The sequence below is a fragment of the Hippoglossus hippoglossus genome, chromosome 14, assembly GCF_009819705.1.
Source record: "Hippoglossus hippoglossus isolate fHipHip1 chromosome 14, fHipHip1.pri, whole genome shotgun sequence".
Classification (NCBI taxonomy): domain Eukaryota; kingdom Metazoa; phylum Chordata; class Actinopteri; order Pleuronectiformes; family Pleuronectidae; genus Hippoglossus; species Hippoglossus hippoglossus.
The window spans coordinates 10,844,242-10,856,767 of record NC_047164.1 but is presented as its reverse complement, the minus strand read 5'-3'; the positions used below and the strand labels follow the sequence as shown (position 1 = coordinate 10,856,767).

The window sequence follows — 12,526 nt, the reverse complement described above, 5'->3', positions numbered from 1 at the left end:
GTGCATTTAATTTATTTAGAATTTTTATGCAAAACATTTTATACGATTGTTGTTACATGAAGGCCAAAGTATCGAGAAACCTTCCTTACTCTCATGTACATAAGCTTATCTTCAACCTTTTTCCTTTATTGAGCATAATATTCCATGTGCTTTTGTCAGTTTTAGTCAGTTTAGTCAGTTCTATAATAGCCATTATTTTTGAATGCACATTATTTAATCTGAATTACTATTTTAATACATTGACATGCCTTATTTGAGATGTCAAAATATTGTATGTAATTTAATTCTTTTGAATCCCATTACTTATGAAATGTTCCTCCTCCACCTAGTTGTTTGCAGTTTTCTGATGTACTTCACTAAAAAACTTAACGAACACTCACAGTTAACAAGTGTTTTTGTTGTGTTAACAATGGAATATTAATTCATCCATATTTTCTTACTATATTTTGCAATTTTACCCTCAGGTGTGCAGAAACTACACGCTATGAACTTCTTTTTAAGAAACATGAAATTATTAACAGTATCGGCCATGTGAAGCATGTAATTATCGGTATCGGCCGGAAAAAATCCATATCGTGCAATCCCACTCTACATAAATGGAAGCAAAGCTAAATCAGCGGAGTGAAAGGGGATTAGAGAACAACTCTTCTCAGTGAGCAAAGATGGATGAAGACACGTAATCCCATGCAAATCTTTGTCCTCCCTGTGAGCAAGGACATTTTAAGAACTAAAGCTCCTTGTCATTTACAGATCCCATCCAGTCAGAAAAGATATGGGATCAGACCAGTCAGCCATACAAAATTCAGCCCAGTGCAAGGTAAATCACGATTAAAGTTGGAATTAAAGAGAAAAAGATCAAGCAGTGAGCATTTGTTTAATGTCTGTCAGTAGAACATTAACTCCAACTGATATAGATTTATAGTGCGATACTTAAATGATTAAAAAAAGACATTGTGAACATTTTAATTGATGCCAGTAAAGCTGTCTGTATTCTTCTATTATTAAACACTTAATAAAATAGCATTGGACTTTGGAGAGGGCAGACTGACATCTTTACTCTTGACAGTACATACTTAAGTCATCTGAGGAAGCCAATACTATTGTAGTCTTTGGAAGAATATGGCAGAAAATATAAGTCGATGAAGAGAGCCTACACTAAGTGTGAGGATTAGCGGGCTTATAGTAAGTAGTTTAACTACAGTTGCGTTCAGTCTATGAAACTCTCCCTTTCTCTCAACTTGTCTGTGACAACTAACTAGCTGTCAGTTATTCTTTCCCACTGTAGTTTATCTGTACGTCTCCCGGATGTCTGTCTGTTCACTGCATCTTCCACTGGTCAAGACAAAGGGCTAAAAAAACATCACCAATGACATTTAATTGCATGTATTCATGATTAGTTCAGCTCGTCAGACAAATACCTTGGTTAGTGATTGATCAGAGGTGGGTTAGCATCACTTAGTGACATCTCAATCAAAGAGCGATAAGACAAAGATAAGGGGAGATGTAGTGAACAGCTGGAACATGAGACTCACTTTTATCTACAGCTTTAGAAGAACGAGGGATGCATAATGAACGGGAGCTGCAGTTGCTTCATGTGCACTGTACAGAATAACAGACTCTGTACACTTTTATCATAGATGCAACAGATTGTGTTCATGGGAACCAGTTAGACATGTTGTAGTAATGTCAAAGTTGGATATTTTGGTATTGGAGGATGGTGGAGACAACACTGCAGCAACTTATCTGGATCATCCCCAATATGCCACATGTACAGTAAAACGAACAACAGCTGTTTAGCCTGCAAGAAAACACGTATTGCACAACAACGAGAGGACTTATAATAACACCATTGCGATTAGTAACGAGCAATGAAACGACAACAAAATTCCTGAGGAGACAAAAAGTCAAAGCTCGTACGTTTAAATATGACAGGAAACGACCGGCTAGCCGGTTAGCTTGACACAAGAATACAAATGCTAACAGTGCGATAATCACCCTTATGTTAGCTTTCACCCACCCGTGTTTACCGTTTGGTTCGTCAACATGTTAGTTACCACCTCCGAAAACCAAAAAACAGCTAATAAAGAGTGGCTAGTTTGTGAGCAAGTTAGCTGTACTTAGCTTACTTTAACGGCAGCAACTATTTTAGTCATCTTAAGTCAACAGGGTAACACGGGTCAAGATTAACCGGAGCGATCCCAGTATGACTCCGCCTGACAGCTCGCTCCTGCTCGGCTGCTTTAAGTTACGGAGCAAGGCTGTTAGCGAATAGCCGCAGGGACAGGATCCAACACCCGCTAACACCGTTAGCTTGTTACGCCGAATGCTTCTTCGCCTCGTTGTAATTTAATTTAATTGAAAACGTCACTCACCGTTCGCATATGCCTGCCCCGTCCCCGTCCCATTCTGAGAGTTGAACCCCGCCGTTGACATCTTGAAACGGACACCAGGAGCTAATTTAGAGGTGCTGGGTTGGCTAAATAGCTAGCTGCGTCTTTAGCTAGCTAACTAGCTGGCAGTCGCGGGGGGTGACGTTCAAACCTGTGGCTCTGCCGGTGTGGCGTTTAGTCAAAGCGTCGTTAGCAGCGACGTTTATTCCTTTCTTTTATATAAAACAAAAAAGTTGACGAGCTAAGTTGCTGGCGATCACAGGGCCATGGCTCCTGAACCGAAACCCCGTTGGACGAGCTACGGGTGAGGCCTCGTCACAGTAATCGTGTGAGACACTTCTCCTCTTACGCCGGAAGTTGGGATCACCCAGCAGGATCAGCGTACAAACTGTCGGGCATGCGCAGTGTGTACACGTGGCATTTCCTCCGGTGCTCCTGACTTTACAAGCGTACCGGGAACAAGAGGACGTGATTTATTAGCCCGCTTCAGTACCAGAATTCAAACTCAACCACCATTTTTGAATATAATTTTAATATAAATATTTTGTCAATATTATTGAATGATTTGCTTTGTTAATTAATATCTTGTGAAAGAGGGGCAGATCATATAAGATTATTCCTCTTTCTGCCCCTTTTCTTTCAAGATTTGAGATTTTGTGTTAGAATTTAAATTATTTTGTTTGGTCGATGAATGAAATAAACTTAGAAATAAAAATAAAGAAAAAATTTGGTGTGTTGTGATGGAATTGTTAAAATAAAAATCCATGCCCACCTAGGATTTAAACTATCACCAGAATAATGACCACCCTTGAAAACTTTTTAAGCCTGGAAAAATCATTTATTATAATTTTTTCATTTATTTACCAGCGGCAAAGCAAATGCTATTCGCGAACAAGCAGCGGCACTGCTATTTGAGGTTTTGGTCAATATCTGCAAACAAGACATACGTCAGATAATAAAGTTAAAAATATGAAAAAGAACAACAGTGAAATATGTGTTAAAATAGGAACCGTAGGTTAAAGCCACACTCCCCATCAGTAGGGGATTGGTATAATATCATCTATGACATTTATTTAATGCACCCTACTCTTGTCTAAATTGTTTTTGATTCACTAAAGAACTATGTATGTATGTATATATATGTAAGTGCACGTATGTATATATATATATGGATGTGTATATGTGTGTGTATGTATGTGTGCGTATATACATATCTTTTCTGTTTATTTAATTGTATTATTATTATTATTAATAATATGAATTATCATCATCATCATTATTATTATTATGATTATTTAATTCTGTACTATTATTAATTTATTATTATTGTTTTTCCCCCCAAAACTTAAATAAAACAAACACCCTAATATGTTTACTTTAAAACTAAGCTAAACAAAGGTACACAGCTGGTGATGACTGCGTAAAGTGTAAACAATAACTGACTCCATATAAAAGACTAAATAAATAAAAAAAATAATAAAATAGGAACCGTAGATCCTCTGTGTAAGGCAGTTGCACGGTCGGAGGGGTGAGTGTGAAACATCAACCGGAAGCGGCAGGGCAGAGTTTGGGGAGTAGTTGCTCAGCCATTGCAGCTTCGTGGCTCAGTAACAAAACACGAAAAAGCAGAGGAAGACCTGGCAGCTCTCAGGCCCTCTATTTCTGACCGGGAGACCAACTTACATGTGTCGAAGAGCGAACACACACATTGAACTAGTCTGCACCTAAACAACGGGTAAGTGTTCTCGACCCTTTTCTCCTGATAACCTGAAAAAAAAGTCTAATGTGAGCGGTCGGCGTCTCGGCTAGCGAACAACCCCGGCTGCTAACGATGCTACGTTAGCATTGCTAACACCAAGTGGGCTAACTCGCGTATTATCTACGAGCCTCTAGAGTGATGTTAGCTATCGAGCCACTGATGTGTGTTTTACCTTTATCCGCGTTGATCAGTAGAAGACAAATATCGCCCGCATCACCACGCGACTCTGTTGTTTTAACGGTGGAGCATTTCTCCAGCTAACTGCTAATTAGCCGACGTAGTCAGAAACCACTCGATGCAACGTCGCCTCTCTAAGATTATGACACGTAGCTAGTGGCTTCCTGCTAGCCGTCCCGTTAGTCGGCCTCGCCCAGGCTTTACACGAAATACACTTAATTAAACACAACTAACTTTTACTTCACTGTTATTATTCCGGTATTTGGGCCTTTTGCCCTTGTTTCCCTGACGCGAAACCCGGCGGAGATCAACGATCCATGAAACGTTAGCCGCTAGCGTAAAAGTTGGCTAACTTCACTGCTACGTTGACAGTGGTTGTGTGAACCGGACTGATGTGTCAGTCCACTCAAACTGCTTTAGGTCTCTTTACTGTATTGTGGACTCAGTGTTGAGAGCCAGAGAATCAACAGTGACAGTTTCTCCTCAAGGAAGGAAATGTCTTAATTATAATTTATGAGCTGAACATCAGTCTGAAGTGGCCGCGGTTGTGCTTAAATAAATACCATTAAAATGTCAACAGGATGTCACTGTCATTCTAGTGAAAGAAACGTTTCTTCAGGCACTGCGAAATTCGTTCAGAAGGTGGATTTATCAGTAAGGTCACGTTGTCATCACACTCGGCTTCGTGGATTTTGATCACGTGCACTTCAACAATGCTCATTATCTCTGATATACTTACAGATGATGATGGTTTGTTTGCTTCAGAGCTACTTTAGACAAGTTCAACTCTAATCTTAACCCGACAACCCAAAATTTATGTCTCACCTTTTTATCACTGTCATTTTAGTGCAGAGCAACAATGATTTATTAATTATTCAATAAGTCACTCGAAGGGAAAGTCATCTGCAACCAATTTTGGTAACATTTCAAGCAAAATGCCAAACAGTCTTTGCTTGAAAAATTTCCAAATTACATTAGAGCAATATTTGGCTCCAGCTCCCCCTTGACCCTTAAAGGAAAAGCAGTATAGATACTGGATGGATGGATTATATTGATATAATATAACATTTCAGATGTTTGGTTTTTGGACTGTTGATTGCTTAAAACAGGGTTTATATCAGTTTATTCACTAGGATGTTGTCAAAGACACTACACTGTTTTCTTTAATGTGGTTGGTTCCGCTTGTTGTACATATTTGCCTGTGGTTGTTGTCAGTTACTGTAAAATTGCTTCACATTCACAGCTGCATCACGCTACACGTGGGAGCATCAGACTGTAACGCCTGCCCACAGTGTTGCCGACGGGACTGGAGCATAGCAGCAGCTGACGTGTAGTTCAGCTGTATTTGTGTGGTCTTGACCTTTGGATACTTTATACTTTAGTCCTGGAGTTGTTTGCACTTTACGTAACGAGGGATAGAGGTCAGGACATGCCTACTTTTCTCTGGTGTCTCTTTAGCTACCAAAGAAGACATTTGATTAATTTGTGTGTGTTAATCTCTTCGACGGATCGAACATTGTGGTTTCATGTCTCTTTTGCTTACAAAAACAAGAAGTTTGTTAACTTTTTCTGACCCATTTTCTCAGATTTCCACAAAACTTGACTAGGGAACAAAAGAGAAGCCCTTAACAATCTGTTAGGTGTAGCAGGTGAGGGATCTGATTTCACACACTTACAGCAATCCTATCTCTGTTCCATTTTATTTTGATTGAAAAACAATCTAACTTGCTTATCCTGAAAGGCTTAAGACCTGGCTTTATTTCCACGGCCCTTGCAGATGGCTCGTGTTGAATTAAACACTCATGTTGCCTGTTGAGGAGCTGTCAGATGTGATCAGTGCTCTGCATGTTCTGTCCTCCTGTCCAAAGACTCCTACTGGAACAAGCTAATCATTGGCCATAGAGAGCCAGTCATTGTCCTTATCACCACTTGTCAATAGCTGTCTGATAAGTCATGGCAGGACTCATATTCATAGAAAGTGTTGTCACTTTTTTTGAGAGGTGCTGATTGGTACTTAATGATGTAATTATTTGTCTCCTGTTGTCTGATACTTTTAATTGTGTTTTATTTATTTGTAATTTATTCCCTGAAGGCTCTGGGCCTGTAAGATATTAAGCCACAATTTAGTCTTAGTCTTAGTTTAATGCGCCACTGAATAAACAAAATTCAACCTGAAAAATTTGAAGAGAATACTACGTATGGTTACAATTTCTGTCTTCTCATCCAAATGGTTCTTCATGATCAGAAGTAATTCAACCCAACATGTACAGCAATTTTCTTTTTTTTACTGAAAATTTGGTCCTTTGCATGAGACTATAAATTTAAATTTTCACCCGACCATACCGTCTTGTGTTTTCCATGCACATTTTACAGGTGTGCCATTGTGGAATCGATTTAAGCTTAAATATTTTTTCATGCTGGGGATTAAGAGAGAAACTTTCCAAATCTTCTCAAGTGTTGATTCAACACTCATTTCATTGTGCGGTATTAGTAATATCTCTGTTCATGAGAACACAGCCGCAGTATAATGTCACAGAAAGCCTGCGTACAAAAATAGGAGCAATGGGTAAATGTACCAGCTCTTACTTAAACTCGTAATTTTCCACCAGGTATTGTTCTGCTTGTGCTGTGTCAGCCTTTCTTTTCTTACCTCTGTTTTTTCCCACTTGTCATTTTTCAGGATTCAACAGCTCCGGATATGTCATTCATATTTGATTGGATTTATAGCGGATTCAATAACGTACTACAGTTTTTAGGTGAGTACTGGTGAACAGACACACTAACACTGTTAAACTTTTGACTTTTTTTGCTTGTTAAGTCATTATTTAATATGTTAAAAGTCTTATGTAAACTATGAATGGAGTTGTAATTTGAATAATGTCTTTAGTGATAACATGAAGACCTTTAATTGATAAAGCTACTGGTCTGTCAGGAATACGACACAATGCAGGGCTAAGACTGTTGTGAACAATTGTAGGCTTTGTTCCTCGACATCCTTTCCTGTTTTGGGGGAAATGGATTCGAAGGTGCCGTTTCTCTAAAAGTGTTTACTTTTTAGACACAAATCTGAAACACAAACACTCCGATGCTTCAGCAGATGCCACGCCTTAAAAGCAACATACAAAATGTTACGCAATAAACATCTTCAGCAAAGTTGCTTTCTCAGCTAAAACTCACTTGTTGAGACAAAACACATCAGGTTATTGCACAATCAAAGAAATGGCTCCTATCCAGAGGGCTGCACATTATATCTAAAATATACCGTCATCGCGATATCAACATGCTTGCGATACGTATTGCAAAAGACAGATTGAACTGTGGATAACTAGATAATAATAAATTAAAGATCTTAAGATCATTGACAGGCCCCGTCCAGTGCGAATGATAAAGACACAGACGAGCCGTAAATTACTGCCAGAGCTGGTAAAAACTGTAAAACATAACCTCTTAACAGTCCAAACATGTATGAAAAGACCCTAAATGATCATTGTAAGCAGACTTAGTTGAGCTGTGCGCAGAAAGACTTTAACAGCGTATACCTGAGCATTTGTTTATTTATCGAAAGTCATATCGGCATCGCAACATTCAACTACGTTATCGCATATCGCATCTTTTCCCAATATTGTGCAGCCATACAATTCACACTGACCAGCTTCTAATGTGGTCCGCTTCGCAGTCTTGATTGGGCCTCTACCTCCTTTTTTGGAGCACTAACACAAGCTGGCTCATGGGTTTGGTTCCCGTTGAAGCAACACTTGCTATTTACACTTCTGTGTCTCAGTTATTGTCACTTAAAGGAAAAAAGTCTTCGAGAAAAGGTGTTTATTTTAAATCTATTAGACACTCTTGTGTGCACCAGATGATGTTCTCACTAGCTCCTCTTTAGTTTCAGTCAGAGCTGCTCTTGTGACGTAGTGGTTCCTGTTCTCCCTGTCAGACAGGTTGCATAGAGCTGTTGTGAGTAATCATCTATTCAAGCTGACTCAGTCAGAAAGTTTACAAATCTACTGGATACCCAGGCTGACTCGTAGAGTCAAACTCAACGCACTTTAATCTCTTCAGCAAAGTTCAGGAAGGAGTGACCCTGCACCTGTCCTGTGCTGATCTGTCAGAACGGATAGTAGGGCTAAAATCTGCTGGTTTCCCTTCAAACTATAAAGACTCTATTATTAAGATATTAATATTTGTACCTGCGTTTATGTGCAGATATATCAACTATTATTATACACAAGAAACAATGCAGAAAAGAGGCACATCTTTTGTTAACATGTTATGGAAACAAATTTATTTTCTAAATATTTGTTGTATTCTTATATAGTGATTTCTTCTTATATCATTATTTTATAGTAATTTATTTCAAATCCATATAAAACTTAAATTGTAAATTAAAATGGATCCTATTATGAAGAATAGTGAGATTTAAAAGTATAACTAAATGGTATTCCTCTACAAAAACGAGTAAACTTTTAGTTAATTTTCCATTGTGCATCAAGGACACTGTATTGTATGTGTGAAACTCCTACATGTCTGAGAACAAGTCTTACCTGGAGTTGTCACTCTAATGCTTTTTTTAGATTGATTTTGTGTTGTTCAAACCATCAAAATCAGACTGATCACATTAGTTCAAAACAATAATATATAAGACAATATTATCATGTAGCTCATCTAAAGGATTTCCAGTGTCCAGGCTTGAATTCAGAGATGCTTCCTTTTTTTCAGGACTGTACAGGAAATCGGGCAAGTTAGTATTTCTTGGCCTGGACAATGCTGGCAAAACGACGCTACTGCACATGCTCAAAGATGACAGATTGGGACAGCATGTGCCAACTTTACATCCAAGTGAGTTGATTCTCTCTCTCTCACACATGCACATTACACACCCAGTTTCACTCAGTTATGTGTTGAAAGCCATCCATGCTAAAAAAGAAACCACCCTGATTATTCACAAAGCCTTTTCATCCATTTTTAAGTGAACATGTTCAAACAGTCCTGTTGAATGTGCATTTTGTTGTTATATGAATTCATGTTTTACACATGTAAATACACTAAGCTGTTGTTTATCAGGGAATTTTTAAAGATGTTTAAAGAACATTTGTTGATGGTCACTTTCTCTCCTCTAGCCTCGGAAGAGCTGACGATCGCTGGCATGACCTTCACCACCTTTGACCTGGGAGGCCACGCACAAGGTGAGTGAACAGGGGGAGGGTTTTTTAATCAGGACATGTATTAGTGAAGATCTGATTCCACTTCCTCACCACTGATCGGATCGGGGAATAGCATTATTGAGATTCAGTGAAAAGTTACATGAAGAGAAAAAAAACTGCTTACAAAAGAATTCCTCTTCTATCAACACACTTGCTAATATAAGGTAAATACAATACGCGACTGAAGGAGACAGAACAGACTATAAAACTCATGTTTGCTTTTGTTTTCTTTGTTTGTTTGTACAGCCCGCAGAGTGTGGAAAAACTACCTCCCTGCCATTAATGGCATTGTCTTCCTTGTGGATTGTGCGGACCACGCAAGATTGGCTGAATCAAAAGCAGAACTTGTTGTAAGTACCTCCAATCTGCTTGGTCACCATCACACCGTAGAGCCGAGCTTTTCACAGTGTTTAGAAACGTTCCAAATACTCATTATTGGTGAATTATTCTTCGCTGATGTTAATAATACCACTAAATGCTTTTTTTAAAGCTAATTCTTAATGATAAAAACTTCTGTATGTTGTTTTCTCCTCAGTTTTATCTATAAACATGTCTAGTGAACAAAATATTTTGATCAAAGCATTTAATGCAAAGCCATCTTCCTTAAAATGTAAGACATTTTTACAATCTAAGTAAATTATCCACAAAACTTCTCGAAGACATTAAATATTATTCTAACAAACACAATATCACATGTGACATCTGTATCTTTGGGTAAATATTTGTCCAAACATTAATTATACCTTGTCTACCCTCCCAGGCATTAATGACAGATGAGACCATCGGAAATGTGCCTATTCTGGTCTTGGGAAACAAAATTGACAGATCAGAAGCCATCAGCGAGGAGAACCTGAGGGAATTTTTTGGATTGTTTGGACAGACGACAGGAAAGGTGAGTAGACACAAGAGCTGTGTGTCAGCACACTACATTCTACGTCAAATCTTAAACTCATCTACTTGTAATGGGAAAGGAGTCAGTCGCCCTTTTCAGCGGGTATAAACATGTTTTTAATACCCTCGATACCCTGTAGTTTTGGTGTAAAAGAGGTAATAGTAAAGCAAGCTATCATCGTAGATTAACACACTGAGTGTATGTAATAAACCTCCACTTCAGCTATGGTTTTAAAACGCCTCCCTTCAGTCCAGGTCAAATATATTACAACTGCCTGGTCCATTTCGTACACTCTAGTTCTAAATAAGTGTCTGATCAAGTTCAGTTTACAGTGAAATTTCTTCTTGCAGGAGCTTCGGTCTTTACCCTTCGTCACGCCAAAGAACAAGTTATCAGCCATCTCACATATTCAAGAAATGTATTTGTTTTCATTCTTTTCTCTCAGGGCAACATTCCAATGAAAGAGCTGAACACAAGACCACTGGAGGTGTTCATGTGCAGTGTGTTGAAGAGGCAGGGCTACGGCGAGGGCTTCCGCTGGCTCTCACAGTACATCGACTAAAGAAGCCGCGCCGCCGAAACCTACCGACACCACCACCATCAGGGGGCGCTAAAATCAACCACTCAAGACGCCCACCGTTGCCACCAGTACCATCATACTCAGCCCCATGTTTGGTTAAACAAATGCCTCCACCATCAGAGAAACCAGTACAACTTGATCCCAATAGACTTTTATTGGTCGAACACTTGGTTCCGCACTTACAACATTCATACCTGTATGCACACACACACACATTTTCATCTCTCTGTCTGTTTTAAGAGAGTAACATAGCATTGGTTCCACAGCAAAGGGTGTTCAAATTTAAACGGATGAGTCTTTTCTATATTGTCGTTTGCTGCCCTCTCTCCCTCCCTGCCATCTGTTGAGTGTGATGATAGACGCATTATAACTGTAAATCTGTACAAATATCAAAAACCTCTGGCGCCTCTTCCCCCTTCTTCATCTCAATTTCAGCAGTGACAGAGAGCAACATAGTTGTAAACATCACAGTACACTTTTTTTTTTAACAGTAAAGATCATTGTCACCATTCAACATTGTTTTCAATCACTGTGTTTTGCTTTGTCCTTTTTACTATTCTTTTTTCCCTACATGATTTCAATAAATGTGTGGCCACGTTCACAGCCCTCCTATAGACATGTGGCTGTTTCACCCATTTATTATAAATGGACCAGTGCATTTATCACAGTGATCCATTTCTTTAGGGTACCTGGAAACGTATTGTTCCAGACTCCTATCTTGTGGGCACAGTAGTTAATGGTGAACTGTGGGCTCCCTTTTTTTAAAATATAAAAAGACACATGGGGTGGTAGTGATGCAATGGGTGGCGTATTTTAATAGAAAATAATTACCGGCTATAACCACAGCAAGGTTTTATGGAATCGTGTAGATAGCACAGCGGTCAGTGGAGGCAAAGACAACTATTTAAGTAAATGATACCTTTGAATAATAGATAACATGCAGTAAGAGATGAAGGGAGGAATATAGGGATGGTTGTAACACCAAGTAGTAGTCGACATTAATCGTTCATCCGGGTGTATTTTGCAGCGCAGAGCGTTTTACAGGGTGATTCTAGTCACTAAGGGTAGACAAATAAGGACACAATCCCATAGTGGGAACAGGTAGTTAGGCTTATGACACCTCTAAGAAAGGGACCATGTATATATGAAATGTACACGAACATCGTACATGGATTTTGTATTTATCAGTGGTATCCTTCGATCTATGTGCATTACCAGAAACTATTATGCATGCCTTGTTCTTTTGATTTTTAATGACCATTACTCCAGAGTACAGCAGGAGGGAAGAAGATGCCAAAATTTACATTGAGAGCTGATTATCATGTTTTGTTTGTTTTTCTTTTGTTTTTTTTACGGAAACAATGGAATTGCGCGTAATACATTCTTTTTCTGTCCCCGTCTCTATGTCTCTTTCATTCCCTCATGACTAAGTGATGAGCTGTTCCGACAAGGGTGGGACTTGCTGTTGTTTGCATCAAAAAATGTAATAAATGTTTGCAATGAATAACAGGCTTTAACATTGAT

The 12,526-nt window shown here is 38.8% G+C and overlaps 2 protein-coding genes across 5 annotated transcripts in view; one reads left to right on the top strand and one right to left on the bottom strand.

Annotated features, from left to right (window-relative positions):
• Positions 1 to 4,680, bottom strand: part of sec24a (SEC24 homolog A, COPII coat complex component) — a 22,292-nt gene extending 17,612 nt beyond the window's left edge. For 2 of the 4 annotated variants that reach the window (XM_034606894.1, XM_034606893.1), the window contains exon 1: positions 2,373 to 2,781. In XM_034606894.1, coding sequence (XP_034462785.1) covers positions 2,373 to 2,433 — 61 coding nt within the window. In that variant the 5' untranslated portion in view covers positions 2,434 to 2,781. Of the gene's footprint in view, positions 1 to 2,372; positions 2,782 to 4,560 lie in introns of those variants that run through there. The other 2 variants (XM_034606896.1, XM_034606895.1) reach the window with 2 other exon arrangements.
• sar1b (secretion associated, Ras related GTPase 1B) lies at positions 3,894 to 12,526 on the top strand. The gene is made up of 7 exons (XM_034606902.1): positions 3,894 to 4,125; positions 7,007 to 7,082; positions 9,046 to 9,165; positions 9,447 to 9,512; positions 9,777 to 9,880; positions 10,291 to 10,422; positions 10,868 to 12,526. The coding sequence occupies exons 2-7, from the start codon at positions 7,025 to 7,027 to the stop codon at positions 10,982 to 10,984; spliced, it is 597 nt and encodes a 198-aa protein (XP_034462793.1). The 5' UTR covers positions 3,894 to 4,125; positions 7,007 to 7,024; the 3' UTR covers positions 10,985 to 12,526.